General features: G+C 38.1%; 1 protein-coding gene across 1 annotated transcript in view; it reads left to right on the forward strand.

The window, feature by feature from the left end:
• The first annotated feature begins 22,871 nt into the window (after positions 1 to 22,871).
• Positions 22,872 to 24,929, forward strand: part of USP43 (ubiquitin specific peptidase 43) — a 137,233-nt gene continuing 135,175 nt past the window's right edge. Inside the window, exon 1 of the mRNA XM_058166753.1 lies at positions 22,872 to 23,976. Within this exon, the coding sequence (XP_058022736.1) occupies positions 23,392 to 23,976 (585 nt within the window). The 5' untranslated portion in view covers positions 22,872 to 23,391. The remainder of the gene's footprint in view (positions 23,977 to 24,929) is intronic.

Below are 24,929 nucleotides of genomic sequence, written 5' to 3' on the forward strand. Positions count from 1 at the left end.
TGGATCATTGATATAATGGATGGACTTATGACCATCAGGAGGGAGGAAGCACTTTTATTTTTCCTCATATGAAAAATGATCTAGGCCTTAGGTAAGGCACTACACTGTCTTCTAAGAGAGACGTGAGGATATCGGCGAGGACTTTTGAATCCTCTTCTTGACATCTAGACATTTTTGACATCCGCTTCTTGACATCTTGACAGTTGATTTCAAGGGAAAGAAAGCTAACCTCCTTCATTTGATGTGCTACTTTGCCATTTGAAAGAAGGTTTAATCTCTCACTGAAGTGCGATAAGAAATTCTGCAATTTAGTGAGGTTTTCCTGTAATTCTAGTGGTGTGTGGATAGAAACTTCTTCATTCAGAGTCAGAAGCAGTCTGCTTGACTGACAAATTTCAGAAAGGGTGTTATTTTCTTTACAACAACCTTTATTTGTGTGGTGACTTTACAAATGAGTTCCCAGCATGTATTGGTCAGTTATTCTGGTGTTATACCTCAGGGGCAAAAATATTAATTAAACATGAATGACCCTACAAAGTATTAATACTATCTTAGTTAGCTAATTTATATTTCTGCTTAAAAAAAATAAGTTTTACGCATTCCTGTTTGATAATTTGATGAAAACACCTAGTCCTGTGGCAAGTTGGCAGCTGCAGTTTTCAGATCATCTCTGATCAATTTAAGCAAAATTTCAGTGGCGGCTGCGTTTGCTCAGTTGCTACATGTGTATACAAATCCCAAAGCCCTTAGATTTGGCTCTGCCTTCTTTTATCTAGGAATATTCTTTTCCCTCCCATTAGCCTCACATTATATTTCAGGGAAATGGGATTGGCTTGGTTGGGAGGGAATATTTACAAATTTAAATAATAAATAAATAATATAAATAACTTTCAGTTTATGTTCTTTCTAACTAATTTGGGATTAATTTCCAACTATCTGTGTGGTAAAGTGGGCTGCCCAGAGGTAGCCTAGGTGCAAAAGTTATTACCACGTAAAGACCCCAATTTAGAGTATGTGTGTGATTTAAAGGGGAAAACATGAGCTGCAAAAATCAGATGACCAAATTGATCAGATGACAAAAAGCAAATTATCTGTTGCCTTTTCAGAGGCCCGTTATATTTTTGACTAGGAGAACATGACTTCAATAAGTTTTCCTTTCGTTAACCAAATAGCAGGATGGAACCCTGAAAATGTGGAGGCCGGAGCACCAGCCATGCTATTTCTAGTACCAGCCAAGGCATCCACTAGAGGGCAGCCAAACACTTTTTTATTCCATGTGGAAAGACTCTCCAATTTGGATCTTGATACCGTAATTTCCACAACTGGAAATCCACTGTGTAATAGAACATTAATTTTACTTACTGAAAACTTTAGGAAAAATATTGTTTGTACACCAATCTGCCATTTTGCTTTTTCAAATTCTTGCCTTCTCATGAATATGTTCAGCTGATGTTATTCTGATGAATGCTTGGCATTTATACACAAACTGTTCATGTTTCAACCCCTGAAAATAAATGAATTCTAACAGGATAGAATGACAATAACAGCTTGCAGTTGAAGAAAACTACTAGTCTTTTTCTAGTAGTTGGTCAGCCTTGGACTCCACCATGGCATTAGCAATGCAGGCAGCAGGGGATAAATTGACTTAAGGATCCATCTATTTATTTTTATTTATTTATTTATTTTGTCACAAAAATATATTTAGGTATCATACAAAAAGATTATATAGTATATAAACACATATATGAGTAAATATAAGGAGGTATAAGCATATATATATATATAGGAAGAAGAAAAGAAAAACAATAGGACAGGTAGGCACCTTTGTGCGCTTATGCACGCCCCTTATGGTCCTTTTAGGAATGGGGTGAGGTCAATAGTAGAAAGTTTTTGGTTAAAGCTTTTAGGATTATGGGAAGAGACCGCAGAGTCAGGTAAAGTATTCCAAGCACTGATGATTCTGTTACAGAAGTCATATTTTCTGCAATCTAGATTAAAGCGGTTGACATTGAGTTTAAATCTATTAGTTGCTCTAGTATTATTGCAATTAAAGCTGAAGTAGTCTTTGACAGGAAGGACATTACAATAGATGATTCTGTGAGTTAAACTTAGGTCTTGTCGAAGGCGACGGAGTTCCAAGTTTTCTAAGCCTAGGATTTCAAGTCTGGTGGGATAAGGTATTTTATTGTTTTCAGAGGAATGGAGAACTCTTCTTGTAAAATATTTCTGGACACGTTCAATTGTATTGATGTCAGAGATGTGGTGAGGGTTCCAAACAGGTGAGCTGTATTCTAGAATTGGTCTAGCAAATGTTTTATATGCTCTGGTTAGTAGTGTGGTGTTTTTGGAAAAGAAGCTACGCAAGATTAGGTTTACAACTCTTAGAGCTTTTTTTGCTATGTAGTTGCAGTGGGCTTTGGCACTTAGATCATTTGACATGAAAACTCCAAGGTCTTTAACGGGATGGGGGTCGTCTGTAAGGTAATGTCCATCTAGTATGTACTTAGTGTTTGGGTTTTTTCCTATATGTAAGACTGAGCATTTGCTGGTTGAAATTTGGAGCTGCCAATCTAGCTGCAGGATTATTGACTACAATGAAGGCAGAGCTATAATGTCATATAATGATATTTGGGGAAGCTCAACGAGTTGAGGGAAGGGCTACGAGAGCAAATCCATGCCACTGAATTGGCATTCCCTGTGTTTTTTTCATCTGTGCATTATAGGGCAGTACTTCATACATGGATTCTAACTCCTTGCTTCTGAAGGGGTGAGCACAGAACTATGCTAGAAAACGCACACGCTGTAGCGCTGAACAGCTGGGTCCCATCCATATTCATCACAGGCAAAGAAAATCACCCTAAACTTAATGCATATGTTACCACAGCAGAGAAAGTAACTGTGCAAGCAGCCAACCTTTCATGTTGAAAAAATCAGTGGAGCCTGTCCATGGCAGTTTGGTGAATTGACAAAAACAGTGCTTGCCTGTCTCTCTCTGCCATTCCTCCTTCTACCAAAGGCATTCTTTAAAGGGAATTACTAAATAGCTTCCTTTATTGTATATAATTTAACCACCTCAAAAAGCTTTAAGAGGAAAGAGAGAGACTTCTGCAAGTATTTGCTTCGATTCAGGCAATTTTTCTCTGTTCAGATATGGGTCTGAATTATTAGCAGGTTGCTGCAAGTTCTGCTGTTGCTGCCTTTGGGCCAACAACTCTGTTAAGAATGTGATAAATGTAAATTCCATTTGCACATAGCTGTAGAGAATGTGATTTTAAGAGTACTCTCCCAGACATAATTGACTAATATACTCTAAGTTCCCTTCCTTCCCCCTTCCTGGCTTGAACAAAGACACAGGTTAATCCTGTTATACTTGGCTCACCTGTATAATGAAGTGGGATGCTCTGCTCATATGGTGGATCTCAAAAAAGCTACTGGGACAGATTAGAATGAAGCTGGATTGCACTTGTTGTAAAAGAACCCTGTGGATGTGACCTATTCAGTGGATCTCTGCTAAATTAGAAATTCTAGATGCTGCTAAGAGATATGAAAGGAGCTTTCATCAATCAGTATTCAATATTATACTTAAAATAAGGATGGATGGAAGGAAAGAACGAAACATGCTCACTAAAACTCAGTTTCTGCAGTAATGTGTTCTAATGTTCAAGGTTGACTCTCTAAGATTTACAGACATAGTAACAGAGAGCGTACATCTTCGATAGATTCTAAGAAGATAGAGGAATTGTGTCAGACACTACAAAGGAAATTGGGGAGGGAGTCTTAAACCTTCCAGTGTGGCTTGATAGGTCATATATGGGATACCATAATCAGTAGTGATTCATCAGAATCAGCGAAGTGGTCCTGTTGTTTTATGCTGAACGTCATCTTTAACTTCAAAGTCAGAAATAATAAATGGGCAATTTAGCAGGCTGAGATGAGCAGGAGGCAAATGTTAACTTTCACAGATTGCATATGGGGAAAAATAACCCCTATCAAAAACCTTAAACCCTGTTCCATATTCCAAAGAAGCCTCAGACTATATATCACTTACCCCTTTGTAAGGAGGTCCAATTCTGCTATCCATAAATATATAGCTAAAAGAGAAAAAAGGAAACGACAAAAGAGTTCTAGAGGTTATATAGCTTAGTGTTTTGTGAAGGAAAAATGGAATGACAATTTATTTTTAAATGTCCTTCAAAATCATGCTTGACTTCAAATCTGTACTTATATTGTCTTATATTTTAAAAATATATTACTTGAAATCTTCAAAAAGAACTTGAGGAATATCTGCGTTATATCCAGTATGTTTTAACCTGGGCATTAATGAAAATGTCGCTGCTGATTTTGGGATATTAATGAGAATTCTAAATTTTAGGAATGTAGACCTAGATATTGATATGCATCTGGTAGGAATCTCTAGGAAAGACAAGAATAATTCACTATGTCCGCTATACTGCCTGATGAGGTCTAACCCTATGGACAGAGCTTTTTGCCCACAGGCAAAAAAAGAAAAGAAAAGGAAAGAAAGAAAGAAAAAGAAAAGGAAAGGAAAGGAAAGTGTCAAAATAGAAAACTGGGTGCAGCTTTAAGCAGCTGGCTGGTTGGTATCACTACGTAAAACATTAAAAATATGCTTTTTTGTCTCAGTCATTTGGAAGTCATTCATTACATTCCATTAACATCTGTATTTTAGTCCACAAAGATAAAGGTATTTGATCAGAATGATTTACTGTCTCGTGTTAATATCACTTTTCCCCAATATTTTTGTTTTTGTTTTTTTTCTACCACTGCTTCTTTCTCTGAAGAGATTTTCCCTTCCTCCATAAAATTTTAAGGCTTCCTTCAGATAGCAAACTATTATTTATGCACTAAGAACCACAATTCTCAGAACATAAGCAAAGCCCAATGGATCAGTTCAAAGTTTCATTTGATGTACCAATCTTTTGACAACAGTGCTAGCTGGATATACCTAGGAATATTACATGCTGAGACTAAAAGATTACATCCCTCCCTTGCTTATGATTCCACTGCTGATACCTATTAATGGTGCATATAGTTTCCTTGCGGTCTCGGATAGATCTGTATTCTCCATTTAAAAGCCAACCAAAGCAGTAGTTCCCTTCATTTCCAATGGCTATGCATGTTGCAAAAAGGATTGTAGTGTAAAATAATACTTGTACACATTGTATGAGAAGGACAAAATGACCTTCAATTATGTACTTAAAAACTGACCTGAAAATGGTTTCTATTATTGCATGTGCCTAAAGCGTTTTTAATAACAAAATAGACCATACATGCAATAGGTTAAGACCCAAAATTAAATGAGAGATGATATTTGATTAAAATACACTAACTTCAAAAGCATATGTTATATTAACATCTGAAAGCAAACAACAATTTATATTAAAACAAAGCATTAAAAGGGGAAAAAAACATTTAATGAAATTTGGTCTCTTTTCAAAAGGCATATATTTCCATATATTTGAATTATATAACAATTCTATTGAGCTACATAATACATTCAAACATTCCCAAATACATTACCAAAACATTCTTTGGGAAATTAGAAAGAGGCATAAAAACAGAAAAGATACAGTATATTCTGATAACTATCTATGTTATTTCTACTAAAAGGTTTATCCTTTTGTCTTCTAGTGAAGATGCTCAGATACAATATCTACAAAAGTACAAATAGTCTAACTATTACAAATGGACTGAGTAACCCCTGGGTCATATATGGATTACCAGCCCCATATTTATATTGTTAGTAGATTTCCAATGTTTTGGTATTTTGATTAATTAATTAATTTTTTTGCAAATTTTTGGCGGATGGTAGGAAATATGATTAAAACAAGGTTTAAGATCCATAAACACTATAAATAAAATATAGCGGTTGCAACTTTTTTTTAAAAAAGTTTATTACTGACTTTTGATAAGTTTGTTGAGTTGTGCCATGGGCAAACCTGCACTAGGCATACACAGGAGAATTGGGAGAAGATATGGCTGAAATATAAATGAAGGCAGGTAGTTTGTAGGAAGCTATTATATTAGATCATGACTATGGCCATCTGCTCTCCTATTGTTGGAACTGATTGGCTCCCTGAATTATGAATGAGTTTTTCTATTCTTTCTGGGTATTGAATCTGGAGTCTTATATATGCAAAGTATGCACTAATATTGTGCACTGCACTTGAAAGGGTGCTTCACAAGTGAATGGCAAATACATGGCAGTAAATTCTTAAACCACAGAAGCAACTACACTGTCCAAAACCTTGAGGAAACTTTCCCAGGTTGGTTCCATATTTACACACATACAGAGCTGCTTTGCTGTGGCAAACCTAGTAGAAGTACAGGTAATCCCCGGATTACAAGCGCTCCCTTAACAAATGTTCAAAGTTATGTGATAAGCTCCCCATAGTGTTTATGAAGAAGTCCGGAAACTATGAATCTTGCAGCAGCACAGCAGTTGTTCGCCCTTATGAACAACCACAAAGGCTTTACGACATTTGTCCTGAACGTTGCCGGCCAAAATGCAGCTTCCGAGGGGTGCATCCGCCTCTCAGAAGCTCCATTCAGGCCTCCAGAGGCCACGCCCGGACATTGCAGGCCGAAATGGAGCTTCTGTGGGGCAGATCCTTTCCTCTGATGCTCCACTTTGGCCTCCAACATTGGAGGGGTGGAGACCATCAGAAGCTCTATTTCAATCTGCAATGTATCAGGCGAGGCCTCTGGAGGCCTGAACAAAATTGCAGAGGGGCGCACATGGCTGAGAGGTTGGAGAGGAGAATGCTTGCTAGATCTTCACATGGTAAGTGGCAGGTTGGGGGGAAGCAATTGTGGGGAGCATGAGGTATTTCAGTGGGGTTGGGGAGGCCTTGGGTGGCCTTAGGCAGGTGTCCTGTTCCATCAGTAGCCCCCCCCATCCTGAAATACATTATGTGCACTTAACGAGCCTCACATTTGATTAGTGAATGTGTGGGTGAAAGGAGGGAGTGATCCCGTTCAAGGTACGAGATTCACTCCCATGAATCTTTGGGTTATGAATGGAATGGGCAGGCTCCATTTCATTCGTAACTCAAGGACTACCTGTACCTGCATTATGCACATCTAATAACTTGGAAACTTAGGGCAGCTGTGCCAAGTTTTCACAGCTGTTTGGACACTTTGAAGAAGAGTGCTTTGTTTCGGCCAATATGCTTTGAAATGTGTTTCTTCAAGCGACCTGTTCAGCTGTAACTTGTGACCATATAGGGCTGTGTTTAGGATATCTTGCTTCCAATAAAGAAAGATGGAATGATGTTCCTTCATTTTTGTCTTCATCACTGACTGCATCAAACATTTCAACCCAAATGAGACAGAACTAAGAAACAGCACAGAGATCGGCTGTGCTGTTTCATATTCATAATGTTCCTTAGATGGGAAAATGAAACCAAGTTAATGTTCTACCATCCTAAACCATAATATTTCTGCAAATCACAACATTTTTTTTTAAAGTTCAAATTTAGTTCTGATTGCATTCGGGGGAATGCTGCTTTGGAGAGCCAAAAAACAAATAAACTTGAAGTGTTCCAATTCAATGCTGGATTTAGCATTTGAATTTGATGCACATCCTCTTTCAGAAAAGGAAGAGAAGAATCTTTCCCATTTCCATTCTCTGAGGGCTAGTTTCCACATTACAGGCCCTCAAGACTGACCTAAATGTTATGCACTGTTGGGAAGTAGGGAGGGTCCACTTTCCAGTGAGGGGTTTCTTGCTGTTCTCTGAAACCTTTTCTTGGTATAATAGTCTATTATTCACATTATCTCTTGAAACATATCAGCATGATACGAATAATGAAATGGAGCAACCTTCTCTACTGCCTTTTTGCCTCTCTTTACCTCTGGACAGTTCTATCAAAGGCATTCAAAGGAAAAGACCAGTGAAAGGGCAATAATGCCTTGGAGAAGTGAGCAACCCACTAAGGGCAGCATGTTCAAAACCAAATCTTTCTATTGCTTCAAATTTGCCCTGCAAGTGGTCTGTTCTACAAACCACAAGCTGAAATAGTTGAATTATTTTATGGCATGTGTCAAAAATATTCAGTTTAATTTTTATTTTTAAGTAATGATTAAAAGTGCTGTTTAATGGCAAGGAGCTAAAATGCCTCAAAGAAAATCACTGCATTCATGTAAGCTCTCAAAATGCTAGTATGACAATATTCCACCAAATGAATTGGATTATTTATCCTATTTTGGATTTGTGATTGTGCACGTGTGTATTATACAGGAAAAATGCTGCAAGATTAGTTATTAAACAGAAATTTAGATTCACGTCTGCATTACCTACAGTAATGGTGGTAATGCAGCCACCACACATAGTAGATATATTTTAACTCTGCTAAGGATCCTTTTTAGTCACAAAATTACAGTCATATTTCATCTCCCTGGTAATCAATGATTTCACCATTCCATTTCCTTCTATGGTTTCTAGATTCTGTTGATTCCCACCCCATTTATTGACTTCTCATATTTTACGAACCAAAAAACAAGAGAAGTAGAATCTCTTTCCACTAATTCCCCAGTAAACATTTCTGTTTTTCCTCTCCCTCTGGTTTAATCTGTATTACTTAAGCAATTGTAAACAGACATCTATCCTAGTAGTACTTACGTAGTGGTTACATAACTTAAGAACTATGAAGGTCTGGTTTCATTTTTATTTCTCTAATTCTGTTAAAGAAACTGTACTTCTTTGAATCTGACAACATACAAGAGTCCCAAGACATAATTTTCAGTCATGCAGAGCTTTATGATCCCTTCAACATCCTTCTCCAGCTGGGTTAGTTACGCTAGATTCAGTTTTCTGGCAACATATATTAAGAATCAGAATCCAATATTAATTTTATAGAATCTTATAATCAGAGCGAATTATAAATATGTTCACAGAAAAAAACCCAACAATATTTAATTAATTGATGGCCCGACTCAAACAATTTGCAAAAAAAAAATGTTTACGTTTCTCCCACTGCGATATATAAATCGTTTTTCTTCCGTTCAATCATGCTAGATTCTTGGAGACTGCCTGGACAAGTCCCTGCAGTTTTCTTGGCCAGGTTGTCAGAAGTAGTTTGCCATTGCCTCCTGCTTAGGACTGAGAGAGAGTGACTGGCCCAAGGTTACTCATTTGGCTTTATGGCCTAAGGTAGGACTAAAAAATAAGAAACCTAGAAATAAGGAGAAATTTTCTGACAGTGAGAACAATCAACTAATGGAACAACTTGCTTTCGGAAGTTGTGGGAGCTTCACCACTGGAGGCTTTCAAGAAGAGATTGGACTGCCATTTGTCAGAAATGTAGAAAATGTAGAAATGTAGAAAAACAGAATCTAGCCAATTGTAATTAATTCAACAACCATAGCTTAATGTTGAACTCAATCAATTCAGGTGACCTTCATTTAACTATTACTCATTTGGTGACTGCTCAAACTTACAAAAGCACAGATCAAATGGTATGATCAGTCCTCGTACTTATGATTATTACAGTGTCCCTGCAATCACATGATTGTGATATGTGACCTTCTTTGTCAGTTTCCAACAACAGTCAGTGGGGAACCTGACAGAAATCAAGGTCATTAACAACATGCAGGCTCCTTCCTTAATGATGGCAATCAGAATTGTCACTGTAAAGCCATATGGTTTTTTTGACTTCATGAGCATGTTGCTTAATGGCAGAAATTCTGGCCCCAATTAGCATTATTAAATGAGCACTACCCATATAGAATAAACATAAGCCTTCTTAATTATGGCTAAAAGGTGGTACGCAAAATTCATGATTCATTTTCCAGTATCTTTTTTTTTTTTGCTCCTGTTTTATAAGTTTAAAGAAATTTTTCCCTTGTGCCACTCCAAAGCTGCTAGAAACTTACAAAAAGAACTGCCAGTTTATTTCTTTATTTGTATAAAATTGCATTCTGCTTTACTTAAGAATCCTAAAAACCGAAGTGGTTTCTAACATTTTCCCAGCTCCACATATGGGTACAAATACAGCAGTGTCCTAATTCAGTGCTCCTCTCATTTAATTTATAGAGTTAGTTTCATTAAGAACAAGCTACAAAATTCTGAACATAGCATATATACAAAAGTTTATTTTTAAAGATTTTGTTGCTGTCAACTATTCTATCTTGACCTGGTTTTTCAAGGCAGATAAATCTGTTATAAAATCATAAAATACTAAAATCATCTACTTTCTAGCTCAAAGAATGAGCTAAGGAATGAGAAAAAGTCTTTAGATGTTCTATGTGTTTCTATCATTTTTAATTCACCGACTCCATGCATACAGAGAAAGTTATTTCATCTAAGCTTTTGCTCACTTCCTTAATGTATGTGATTTCCTGTCTTTTTGAAGTTTTCCATCATAGATTTCATTATTACCTTTGAAAATGTTATTTGCCTTATCACTTCTGAGATTAAATTCTTTTTAAACACTCTTAGTGCAATTCAGTATCAATCTTTTCAGAAGAAAATTCTTACTGAATTTAATTAACCTAAATCCCATAATGTTATAATACATTAATCTGTAGTTCATATTCTGGCTCACTTTTTTGTAACTACATATAAGTTATTATTTGCCTATAGCCCGCTCATAGTCTAAAAGATTTTTGTTGTGATCTGCAAAATTTTAACATATTGGTTGGTTGTAATGGCCATAAAAGTATTTTAAATAACTTTGCAGTATTAAATATTACTATATTACAAATTATATTATAGGACGTTCTCAACATACATTTCATTTAGTATTGCTTGAAGTTATAATGGCATTGAAAAAAAGTGACTTATACCATTTTTCACACTTACCACTGTTGCAGTGTCTCCACAGTCATCTGATCACCTAATGCTTGACAACTAACTCCTATTTATGACTTCTGTAGTGTCCCAGAGGTCATGTGATCACCTTTTGCAACCTTCTGACAAGCAAAGTCAATGGAGAAGCCAGATTCACTTAACAACTATGTGACTAACTCAACAACTGCAGTGATTCACTTAACAACTTCAGCAAGAAAGTTTGTAAAATAGGGCAAAACTCATTTAACAAATGTCTCACTTAGCAACAGAAATTTTGGGCTCAACTGTGGTCATAAGAACTACCTGTATATTATATTATCAATGAATTGTGGATTCATCCTCATGAACTTTCAGTTGCATACTTGGTTGCATCCAAAGGCTCTCATGAAATAATTTATAGTCACATGGTTGGTTCTCTTGGTCTTTCCCTCTCATCCATTTCAAGTACATCTAACTATGCCTAATGATCAATGTATCATATTAAATGTTGAGGCTACCAAATCTAGGCTGAAAAATACAGAGGACTGAGAGATATTGAAAAACCTTTTGGTGCTTTTTGTTAATGGCTCAAATTTGTTATCCCTAATTAAATATGACTTTGTTTTTTACTTTTTTAAAGGAGCAATTCTCTAGCAATGTAGTAAACTGAAGAAAATGATTAAAAGCCTATCAGGTTTAATCTTCCCAAATTCCTAAGTACAACTTAAGTTCCTATTGGCTTTTTTTGGTTTATTCAAAGAGGGTGGTTGTTTTGACATAAGCTCTCTTTTCTCACATTGTGATTGAGCACTCTTTTCAACTAAAATGCTCCTTTATGCAATTCCAGATTAAAATCCATTTTTCTTCACAATTTAATTTTAAAAAAATTAGGCTAAAGATAGTTAATTATCCAAGTGAAAGTACATTTTGAACATAATAGAATGTGTATGCTGTTTTTTTAAAAAACATACACTCATTAAGGGCTTAATAATAATGACTAGTTTAACGTATTAAATCTTATTGTTCCCTATGGAGGGACATTTCCTCATTTATATAACTAGCCTTTCCAATATCGGATAAAATAATTCATTTTGTGTCTGATTAGCATTAAGAACTGATAGAACAAAAGACATTAAAAATCTTAAGGTGGGAAACCTACTGTCTCTAAGCCAGATTTGTCCTTTTGGTGACTTTCAACCTTTCAATCAGCCATCTTGAATAATCTCTCTTCTCAAGTTGACCAGCACCGGGTAGTATGGAAGATTACTTTTGTAAGGGCAGGTTTGATAGCTGTCAGTATATAATATAGCATCTGCTTAAAAAGAAAGTTGTTTTTTTATTATATATACTTTCTGACAGATCTACCATCTGGATGTAATAGGAATGCCCGATGGTTTCTATAAACTCCTAAATGTTGACTATAGAAACATACACTTCCAATAGAATCACTGTTGCTGGTAAGTTTTAAAACAGAAGGAGAAAACTAAGAGTAGTTTAAAGAAGGGCAAAGGTAAGTAAAGGTCAGCAAGTATGAGGGAAACTAATCCAACTAGGAGAAGGAACTTCAAAATCAGACAAAGGCAATGGAAATCATTTCTGCAATTGCCAAATAAACTGTATGGATCTCACTGAATCAACCTATTGGCTCTGGGTGCAGATAATATGACTTTCATCATTCCCAGATTAGAAGATATTCTTCTTCGAAATATTCATTTCTTAGTGAACTTCATCAGAATCTGGAGGTGATGATGTATCGAGACTAAAGGTGCCAAAAAAACTCAAATCAATAATGTCTCAATACTCAAATAGGAGATCCTTGTTATACAAAATGATTTACAACTGGACTATGGAACACAGTAAATTTGAATTAGTGTAGATTTCAAAGAAGTAGTACACTGAATTAGATGGTTTAAGAAAAATTATCTTAGATGGATTGTAATGGGTCACTTTAAATTTTATAATTATTGTATATTATTCAGGATATGAAATGATACAATGGAGTAGTATAGCAGTAGTACTCAGCAAGGGCATAAGTAACTATATTTGGCTATAACTAAGTAAACAATAGCATATCTGTCTCAACGGATTTTTCAATAATTATGTGTCATACAGATACACATGTTCTTATTACAAATACATTGATGGAAGACATGGAGGAATTTTATGCCAAATCATAAGTAATAAATGCAGCATCTAGGTAGGAGATATGTAATATTATATTAATAAGTGATTAAAGGGGCAAAAATGAAGAAATGGAAGAACTTGAACCCCTAGGGTTATTTGGATTGGGCAAATGCAATAATGCAGCAGAGAGGTTAATAGAATTTTATAAAGAAAATTCTTACTTCCTTTCTTTTCTTTTTTGGCTAATTCATACTTCAAGTAGAATAAATGAAGATGATATACTAGGACATCACCGGATGGGATCACAAAATATTTATATAATAGAAAACAATAGATAGAAAATGCAATCCAGTCAACTAGAACATTTCTAGGTGCAGATTGTGAAACAGGTGGTGAGTTATTAGTGTAAAATACATGTCTTAAACTTACAAAAATGAAGTGATTAGATGTGCCAGCAGGATTGGATCAAGTGTAGTTAGTCCATATATAAGTTCAATGTAAAGAGCAAATTCTGTCCATTTAAGATATGCAAAAAAGAACCTGATCTGAAGCATTATGGAAACTGACAACAGACTGTGAAAATTGAAGAGGGAGGAAAAAACTCCAACATTTCAAAGAAGAAAAGATAGAAGTGGCTTTTAGAACAAGCAATCAGCATGGTTAGACAAAGCAAGCCTTGGGCAAAGAAAGACCTTATGTCTAAATGCAGATTTTCAATGTCAAATATATATTATTGTAAGGAAGCATTAAGGACATGGGAATAGAGCAGTACAGTTCTGGATCCTATCTTCATCATGCTTCAGCATTCAAATGAGTGGTTTCCTGAAACTGCATGTGCCATGTCAGGAAAATGTATACGCTTCTGCAGATTAGTATAATGCTTATGCTAGATCCAAAGCATTCCTCTGTACTATACACCTGCATTGGATAACTAAGATAAATTAGATTGTGCAGATCAAGCCACAATGTAGAATACAGTGCTAGAACTGGATTTGTCTTCTGAATAACTTTTATAATGAATGAAAAACTAATAGTGGGCCTAATTTTAAGAAAAACAGTAGTTTAAATTAGGAAGGGAGTAAGACAAGGTTGTTTACTGTCATCATATCTGCTTAATTTGTATGGCAAATGTGTAAGGATAGCAGTATTAAGAGAGAGATAGCTAGTCAAATTTGGATGTCATAACACCATTTAAGATGTACACAATACTCTTTTTGGTAACAGAAAATAAGGAAAACTTAGAAGAGTGCATTATAAAATAAAAATAGAATGCCAACCAAGTCTTCTCAACTAGCATGCTTAATGATTTCACAGTTGACAGCAAAAAAGTGAAGATAGTAAATAGTTCCGATGCCCTAGGTTTAAGAATAGGCAATGATCTGTGATATGCTGGAGAGGTAAGGAACAATCATAAGAAAGGAAATGTCAAAATTAAATATGATCGTGAAGGATAATTTTGTGACACAAATGAGAATAGATAAAACAGTTTTTTTATGGTAACATGTCTATGAACTAGACAATTGGAAAGAATGAGAGAAGACTTTCATAAAATTATGGGTGATGATGATTATTAAGAGTAGACTAGATTACAGGAAGAACAAAGCAATTGATCTTGGAAAAAATGAAGAATGTAGACTAGTTACTTTTAAAAATAATTTTTACTGAAACATTTAGATAAAGATAAATACAAGAAAGCGAATAAAGCAATATGGTTAAACAAAAGAAGAAAAGATAGAAGTGGCTTTTAGAACAAGCAATCAGCATGGTTAGACAAAGCAAGCCTTGGGCAAAGAAAGACCTTATGTCTAAATGCAGATTTTCAATGTCAAATATATATTATTGTAAGGAAGCATTAAGGACATGGGAATAGAGCAGTACAGTTCTGGATCCTATCTTCATCATGCTTCAGCATTCAAATGAGTGGTTTCCTGAAACTGCATGTGCCATGTCAGGAAAATGTATACGCTTCTGCAGATATAGTATAATGCTTATGCTAGATCCAAAGCATTCCTCTGTACTATACACCTGCATTGGATAACTAAGATAAATTAGATTGTGCAGATCAAGCCACAATGTAGAATACAGTGCTAGAACTGGATTTGTCTTCTGAATAACTTTTATAATGAATGAAAAACTAATAGTGGGCCTAATTTTAAGAAAAACAGTAGTTTAAATTAGGAAGGGAGTAAGACAAGGTTGTTTACTGTCATCATATCTGCTTAATTTGTATGGCAAATGTGTAAGGATAGCAGTATTAAGAGAGAGATAGCTAGTCAAATTTGGATGTCATAACACCATTTAAGATGTACACAATACTCTTTTTGGTAACAGAAAATAAGGAAAACTTAGAAGAGTGCATTATAAAATAAAAATAGAATGCCAACCAAGTCTTCTCAACTAGCATGCTTAATGATTTCACAGTTGACAGCAAAAAAGTGAAGATAGTAAATAGTTCTGATGCCCTAGGTTTAAGAATAGGCAATGATCTGTGATATGCTGGAGAGGTAAGGAACAATCATAAGAAAGGAAATGTCAAAATTAAATATGATTGTGAAGGATAATTTTGTGACACAAATGAGAATAGATAAAACAGTTTTTTTATGGTAACTTGTCTATGAACTAGACAATTGGAAAGAATGAGAGAAGACTTTCATAAAATTATGGGTGATGATGATTATTAAGAGTAGACTAGATTACAAGAAGAACAAAGCAATTGATCTTGGAAAAAATGAAGAATGTAGACTAGTTACTTTTAAAAATAATTTTTACTGAAACATTTAGATAAAGATAAATACAAGAAAGCGAATAAAGCAATATGGTTAAACAAAAGAAAGAAAAAGTTAATCAGTGACTTTTTACAGTAGTAACAAAGTTATTATCCCTCTGCCATCATTCAGATTCCATTACAGAGATCCCATCTATCCCATATTCAGCTCCTTTTTCAATTAGCAAATCCAGAAATCACAATTTCACATTTTTTTCTGTTTCCAGCATAAATTCTATAAGAAGTTTCCATTCCATTATTTTAGAGTTTATGTTTTTATCCTTGATTAAACAGGTCAGTTTTGCCATTTCTGCTAACGCTGTCATTTCTACAATCCATTCTTCCGTTGTTGGAATTTCAGTATCCATAAGTCCCAGTAAGAAAAGTTCTGGCTTCACCTTTAAATTTATCTTTAAAATTCTTTGTATCAACATAGGTATTTGTATCCAAAGTTGTTTTTTTGCAACTGTTACTCTTTTGAAATTATGATTAGCAAATCACACTTTTGAATAGATGTGAAGTAGAAAAATATGATTGACAAAGTTGAGAAATGGAGGAATGGAGGCATACAGCAAAGATGGATAGTTTCAGAAATATCACTGGAATGTGTCGTTTTCAACAATCAAAATGGAAGGCTTTTGTCCATGCAGTTAGGCCTAGCCTGATGGCAAGTAACTAACTAAGATTTCTGAAAAATAGGTTTAAACCTTATTTTTAGGGCTAAATAATTTGAAGCAGTCATTAAGAGTACTTAATTAAGTGGACTTTTTGTTTTTAATGTTGGTAGTTTCAATCAACAAATAAATCAGAATAGAGCTGGAAGGGACCTTGGAGGTCTTCTAATCCAACCCTCTGCTCAAGCAGGAAATCTTATACCATTTCAAACAGGTGGCTGTCCAGTCTTTTCTTAAAAACTCCAGTGATGAAGGCAAGCTGTTCCACTGGTTAAATTGTCTTCTCTGTTAGGAAGTTTTTCCTTAATTCCAGATTGCTTCTCTCCTTGATTAGTTTCCATCCATTGTTTTTTGTCTCGCCTTCTGGTGCTTTGGAAAATAAATCGACCCCCTACTTATTTCCTCTCAAATACTGGAATACTGCTATCATGTCCTCCCTAGTCTTTCTTTTCTCTAGACTAGCCAAACCCAAATCCTGCAACCGTTCTTTATATGTTCTAGTCTCCAGGCCTTTAATCATCTTAGTTGCTCTTCTTTGCACTTTTTCCAAAGTCTCAACATCTTTTTTGTAATATCAAAGGGGACATTGGGACAGGAACAGTAGGCACGCGGGTGCTCTTAGGCACACCCCTTAGAGACCAAAACTGGGTGCAGCATTCCAGGGGTGGTCTAAGGATTTATAATTTATATAAATATATATAAATAATATATAATTTATAAAGCGGTATTAATACTCCATGTGATTTTGATTCTATGCCCGTTTATACAACCAAAGATTGTATTAGCTTTTTTGGCTGCTGATGCACATTACTGGCTCATGTTTAATTAATGTTTAAGTTTAACTTATAGAAATCTACATTATTTCAGCACTGAATGTAATACAGACAGAAACCTTTTTACCAACTTACCTGACCACAGAGAAATTGAAAGAAGCATTCATGGTTCCCTCCCCCCCCCAGATATCAGTCTGTTATCATTTTTAGGAATAAGTAATGAGACAATGAAAATCCTAATTTCTCTCAAAACAATGACAGGAATGACACATGGCAATTGGAAATATCCTTGCTGATTCTAAATCACTGAATCAAGTAACAGGTTTCACTGACTTCAACTTAGGCTAGAAGAAAATGAATACCAGTAATCTGTAGTTCAATAGAAATACTGTTTATAAGAATCTTTTAAGATTTAAATGGAAAGAATAAACAGTCTTCCAGACAGCACCTCACTGATTCAGGAAGCAACTATCATTTGGGACCTCTCTAAATTTCTCTGTTTAAAGTAAAACTGTAATGATTCATGTCCTCCCTTAGGAGTGGGAATGAATAGAGATTAATACAGTAAAGATGGTTAAACTGTCGGATTCCATGGACCAGGATTCAGCTTTACATCTCCAATATGTTGATTTTACGTTACTGAAATAAACTGCTGGTGTTGAATTCAGCAGAATTCTCTCCAACGCCTTATAAGCCATTAAGTTAAGAACCTTTATAGCAACTAGGCTGAAACCAGAAAAAAAAATATCACTGACAAAGTGAAATTCCTCCCCCTATACCAAAGGTAGTTTTAATCTGCTTCTTCTTCTCAGCTTTCCCTCATTTCAGTGGATTCTTTGCCCTGCATTTCACAACAAGCGTAACAGTTGTACAGGTGGTCTTCGACTTACAACCATGCGTTTAGTAACTGTTCGAAGTTACAACGGCACTGAAAAAAGTGACACATGATCATTTTATGGCAGTTGCAGCTCTGTAGTCACGTGATCAAAATTCAGTTGCTTGGCAACCGGCATGCATTTATGACAGTTGCAGTGGCCCAGGGTCATGTGATCCCCTTTTGAAATTTCTGACAAACAAAGCCAATGAGGAAGCCAGATTCACTTAGCAACTGTGGTACTGCTAACTTAACCCAGTGATTCACTTAACAACTATGGCAAGAAAAGTCATAAAACGGGGCAAAACTCACTTAGCAACCATTTGGCTTAGCAGTGGAAATTTTGGACTCAATTTTGGTCATAGATCAAGGAGTATCTGCAGTCTGATATCTGTGAGAAATGTTACATCTTAAGATGAAAATAACAGTCATATCTAGGCAACGGGATATTTGTAAGGATAGTATTTTATTTGACTAAGGACTCTATACATGAATGGAGAACCATAAAATGAATGAATTAATGAATGAATGAGGGAGGGAGGGAGGGAGTAAGAGTAAATGGATGAATAAAATGGCAGTACCCTACCAACCTTGGCTAAAATTAGCCAGGGTTGGATCTAGTTAGTATTTAGAGGCAGACTTCCAGGGAATGTCAGGGCAAGACATGACTATCCTGGAACAAGACAATTCCAAACCACATCTTTATTACCAAGTAAACTATATGGATATGCCCATGAATTTGATTTGATTTTACAATCAAATTTTTAAAATCTAGGTGATGAAATAAAAATTACTTTTTTTTGGTTAAAGAGACACAGTTGCAGAAGGCTGGAAGCTAAAAAAAATTGTTTCTTCCAATCCTAAGAAAAAATAATTTATATTTATGATACCACTGTCTCCTATGAAGAACTATGACCATCAAGCTTTCAGAACATTTGTTGCTGCAGCAAGTCAGCCAGCTGTCTTTTAAAGGCAGAGTCTCAACGATGAGTGCATCATCCAGCTCTGTTATCAAACTCCAGAGTGCCTATCATGTCCACCCTGGTCCCATTTAGAGCCAGCAGAATTAAGATGGGGCACAAGGAATTGGTGTAAGGAGTCCAGGAATGTAGACAAATGAGGAAGTTGTGGGAATATGAAGGTCTACAGAATGCTGGAAAGGTAGCCACAAAGGCATGCTTCCAATCAGACCTGGAGTTGGACCTACTTTCAGTGATACTTCTATCATTTCTTTCTAGCAGCACAGACATGGGGTTTTTTTTAGGTCAATCCAATGTGCTTTTCCTCATAAACATCTGCATGCTGTGTCCTGACAGTTAGAATAATCGATTAGTGGAATGGCTTGCCTCCAGAAGTTGTGGGTGCTTCAGCACTGGAGGTTTTTAAGAAGAGACTGCACAACCAGTTGTCTGAAATGGAATAGGGCCTTCTGCTTGAGTAGGGTGTGGTACTGGAAGACTTCTAAGGTCTTTCAAACACTGTTATTCTGTTATTTCTGTTTATACTGTGTCAGTGAATCTTTCAGAAATAGCTAACAGGCTCCAAGGAGGACACAATCAAAGCAATCATCAGGCAAACGGATTAGCTTTTACATTACAAAGTCCAATATAGGTAGTCCTTGACATATGACTATAATGGAGCTTGCCCATTATCTTGTAAGGGTCATAAAACAGATCGGTAATGTGACTGACTTAATTTTATGAGCTTCTTTATGGTGATTGTTAAACGAATCACCATATTCATTAAGCGCAGTTGTTAAATGAACACTGTGGTCATTAAGTGAACCAATGGTTTGTGATGGATACAGTTTTGCCAAAGACTGGAAGTGATGGTTTTCAGGAAATCCATCATAAAACAGTCATGTGGCTGTAGGACGCTGGTCACAAATGTGGCCTTTTTGCCAAGCAACTGAATTTCAATCACTTGACTCCAGAGGGGGTCTGACTGATGGAACTTCGAATCTGCATCATAAGTCCTCTTTTTTTGGTCAGTTATAACTTTGAAGAGTCATAAGTGGAGGACTATCTGTAGCTCTGAGACACAATCTCTTACATTTTAAAAAGCAATTGCTTTCAAAGCAATTTCCTAAAATAGCACAGAAACAGTTTAAAAACACAATCAAAAGTGAAAATAGATGAAATTAAGCTGAACTAAATATTGCTGCCAAAGCTACAAATATGCAAATTATAAGCAGCTTCCAAGCAAGCATGACTACAAGGCCTCTTCCAAGATTTCAGATTCAGTTTTTAGGTTTGTTCTTATGGCAGGAGGTAGCAACCATTGCAATCCACTGGTTTCACATGCATCAAATTGTAGCAAAATGCTCAGATGAGGGGATGTGTGCTTACTAGGTTAATAAATACAGTATAATTTAGCCACGATACATCACATAAATGGGTATGTAGTACCATATAGGAATAGATTGCACAGCATCTACCAATGCTAACTTTCTGAGGTGTGTCAGTTGTGAGATAGTGCTTTACAACATATATTTCATTAAAAGATCTTTCGATTTAAGCAATAAAAAATAGAATACCCAATTTACTCAATTTCCTGCCAGATCTTGAGGCCTTTCAGTTGTAACCTCTTCTCTACTCAGATGCATCTTTTCTGGAGGACTATGTTCTCAAGACTAATCCACATATTAGATTTGGGGCTTCAAAAAAAATGACATTCTGCAACATCCTAGGCTCTCCTTCATGATATCACCAAATCCAAACTCTTTATCCTTAGATTTTGAGGTGCTGGGGAGTTGACAAACCTTAAACTAGTTGCTTTGACCATGATTCAAGATGTCTAACTTTTATCTCTGCTAATTTATCAGTTGTTGATGGGATGGGACTCCTTTTTAAGCATTTTTAGAAGGTTTTCCTCAAACAAAACAGTTTGAATATAAAATTGCAGCTAAGTATTAGAGCAGGGATGGGCATACATTCTCATTCATTTTATGATGCCCTCCCACTCTCAGCATCTCAAAATCACAACACTGGAATCTTACTGGCAAAATGCCCATTTTTGGAAGCTTCATTTCTTTCTTTTGCAACTACTCTGCTACTACATTATTACATCACCAATCTTGACTTCCTATGGCCCCAGAAAATCCCAAATAGCATGTCTCCAAGTTTTGAAATGGTTGCCCACACTTTTAGGTTTTACTTTACATGCATTCTATAGTCACTAACTTTATCCTTCCTATCACCAATATTTCTTGCTGGAAAACTGTAAGCTCTCTGCTGCTTATACAAGGATCCATACACATTATCTGCACTACCATACCATAATCTGCATTACTATTAATCTTCTCATCGTTCCCATCACCCATCTCCTTCCACTTATGATTGTATGACTGTAACTTTGTTGCTTGTATCCTTACGATTTTTATTGAGATTGTTTCCTGATTACTTATTTGTACCTTATGACTATCATTAAGTGTTGTACCTTATGATTCTTGATGAACATATCTTTTCTTTTATGTACACTGAGAGCATATGCACCAAGACAAATTCCTTGTGTGTCCACACTTGGTCAATAAAAAATTCTATTCTATTCTATTCATTATCATTAGAAGGTACTTTCTCAACTGAGGTTCCATAGATCCCTAGGTTTCTGTGAAAGGTTGCTAGAGACTGTGATTTAAGGGGGGGGGGAGCAGAAAATAAACATTTTTGAACTTTGTTTACCACACAATCCTAGCACTTGTAGGAGTAGGAAGTTTTATTTGCTGCAGCTCAGCTTACTGACTATCTAATGTAACATGAGCTGTATATACAATTTTTATGCTGGGATTCTCTGAGACTTGAACATTATATTAAGATAAGATTGAGAAAGGATGAGATATCAGTCTATCTAAAGTAGTACTTCCTTGGCAATTTAATCCAGGCTGCTCTCCTTGTTCTCACAAACCTGTCAGTCATTCTGCATCTCACTAGTATAAAAGAAAATCAATATTTTAAAGCTTCCAAGAGATGGTGCAAGTAACAAGCTTTCATCAGAGTCTTGACCTGATGCTTCAAGAAGTGATGTAGATGCCTTGAGCTTTTTGAGGGACAAGCATCAAGTCATACAGACCACCCTTGATACTTGTTTTGAACATCTACCCCCTTGACTTCACCCCCCCCCATAACTTTAAGGAAGTGTGCATGCTTTCACTGATAGCATGGGTGAAACCTAATGAGTACACTACTGTGATTTGGTAGTGGGCACTTAATATACTGTGCTGTTCCATCATTTTGCTCTTGGAAGGCAGATGCTGGAATGGCATACCCACGTCTTGCTATGGATTCCAAACTGTGAGGAGCTTTTATTTCATTTTGGCAAGCAGCTAAATGAAAACTTTTAGGTTGGCTAAGTTCACAGGGCCAATGTGGTATAGTGGTTAAGGCCTTTGGCTAGAAACTGGGAGGCTCTGAGTTCCAATCGTACTGTGGACACTGACCCAACTGGGTGACCTTGGACCAATCACTCAGCCCCAGGAAGCAGGCAATGGCAAACCACTTCTGAAACATTGCCCAGAAAACCAAGAAACTGACTGGAAGGTAAAATATGACTGCTTGGGTGTAGTTTGCCTAATATGCCATGTCCAAACTAATACTCGTGGGCATTGGGGGCCTTTCCAGCATATTGGGAGAACCAAGCAGAGAAGTTGCCTGTAATAAAAGGAAGTCCTTTCCTGCTCTGCTTCTCTTCATGTCCAAAATGACGCCCATCTCCTCCATCCGAGATATGCTACAGTAAACCCAGCCGGCAGACCAAAATTCCCGCTGATTCACAGTCGCAAGCACATACAAGGCCTCGCCGAACACCCCGCCCCACCCAATCGATCGTGGAATTTGGCACACGCGTGCAGCGGCTGAGCAGCCCCACAAGGAACGGGTCGGGATCGGGAAGCGGCAGCTGAGACGGCTCAGCGAAGGCCGCCCTGCCTCGCGTCCAACTCTTGATGGTAGCACCGGCCTCGTCGATCCGATCCACAGGATGCTACTTAGCAGCAACAGCAATGCCTCGCCCGCAAAACTGTAGCCTTTTCCCGCGTTGAACCCGCCCGGCGAATGAGCGCCAAACCCGAAGGAGGCGCTTGTGGCTCGGCTCCTTCAAAGTAAAGCCTCGTCTGGCGCTCTGGATCCGGCGGGGAACTCCGGAGGCGGGAAAAGCAACGTGCCCTTCGGCGCGGCAGGGCACAGGAGGATGGCCGCCTGCCCCCCGTCATGAGCCCGACCCGCTCCTCTCTGTCTCCCCGCCCAGCCCTGCCCTGCCCTGCCCAGCCGGCAGCCGTGGGGGCCGGGCGAAGAGTCTCGGAGCTCACGGGAGGCGGAGAGCGCAGGTAGCATAGGAGGAGGAAGCGGCTGTCGGCAACACTTGGCCGAGGAGCGGACCGCCGCAGCCGAGCTCCGATGGGCGAACTCGAGGCGGAGGATAAGCCCGGGCCCGGTACTCAGACCCCTCAGGGGAGGGCCCGGACCTCGGCTCACCATCCCAGCGGCGCCGGCCGAAAGCGCCGAGCTGCGCGCGCCTTCGGCAAACTGGCTCGGCGGCTCCTGCAAACTTTGCGGGGGGCGCGGCGGCGGCGGCAGCAGCGGCAACGACGGGAAAGCGCTGAGGCGGAAGACGACGAAGGCGGCTTTAAGCGGCCGCTCGGCTCCGAGCGCGGTCAAGCAGGTGGCGGCAGCGGCGTCCGACTAGGCTCGGGCGCGCTGAGCCCCCCTCCTGCGGCCAGTTCCGGGGATCCGCGCCCGCTCACCCCCGGCGCGCAGGGGCTCAAGAATCACGGCAACACGTGTTTCCTGAACGCCGTGGTGCAGTGCCTGAGCCACACCGAGCTCCTCGCCGCCTTCCTCCTGCTGGCTTTGCCCGATCCACCGAGTCCAGGCAGACCTGGATCGAAAGCCGCCACCGGAGAAGTCACCCGGCACTTGGCAGCGCTTCTACGCGCGCTCTGGACTCTGGAGTACACCCCGCAGCTCTCCGCAGACTTCAAGGTAGGGTCCACGGGAGACGAGAAGGGGCGAGCTATCCAAGCGTACCTGGATTGCTCGTTACCTACACTGGGTCCTTGTCTGTAGGACTTTAGGCTGTCGGTTGAGAAGCTGCGTAGGGAATCATTAATGCCTAAATGTGTCTGAACGCTTGCGAACTGCTTGTAATCTACCGATAAAGTCCGTTTCGGGGCTTCGTGTTTAACTCCCAGGGTTGTAAGTGCCGAAACAGCGTGACCTTCTCCAGTTGCTGAGCGTAATAAGATCGAGTTAATGTAAAACTCCGCCGGAATCTGAGGCAGAAACCAAAAGATTGGTCTTCATGCATTGTTCCAACTCTGGCGGCGCCCTTTGAGATAAGCAGCTGGCGGGAAACGGCTCCATTTACTTAAAAATTGGGAGGATCGCTCACTCGTGTTTTTCTCTCCCTAGCCGCCACGCTTTTTAAAGTAAACTGCCTGCCATTCCCGTGCAGTCCGATTTCGAGAGGGAGGAGTAGCAGCACAAACGCACACCGATGCAACTAAAGACAGAATCATTGCCAGCTAGAGGGAAAGAGACTGTGTTGATAATAGGAGTACATCAAAGCCGGCCCAAGAGATTCGCGTTGGTGTTACTCGAGGTTGGGGAGGGAGGTCCGTTTTATTGGGAAACTAGTCTAGCCTGGGGGCTAAAAGTAGACAATTATTAAAGGCACTTACTTACCTGCTTTATATTATGTGCAAATACAGTGGTTTTATGTAGTGTATCTATGGAGCTTGGGTTAGACAGCTGCCTGTGTTTTTGCCCCCCTTAGAATTTGGTGAAAGAATAAAGACTATTTCTTGGAAGTTTGTTGGTTTAAGCCTCAGAGGATAATAGAAAAATCTTTGCCATTCCAAGGAGGGGATGCCTAGTGATGACTGTCATGCTTGAGCCTCTCTTATAATTTCCACAGTTCCTGGCTCACACTATCA

This window comes from Ahaetulla prasina, chromosome 2 (genome assembly GCF_028640845.1).
Source record: "Ahaetulla prasina isolate Xishuangbanna chromosome 2, ASM2864084v1, whole genome shotgun sequence".
NCBI lineage: Eukaryota > Metazoa > Chordata > Lepidosauria > Squamata > Colubridae > Ahaetulla > Ahaetulla prasina.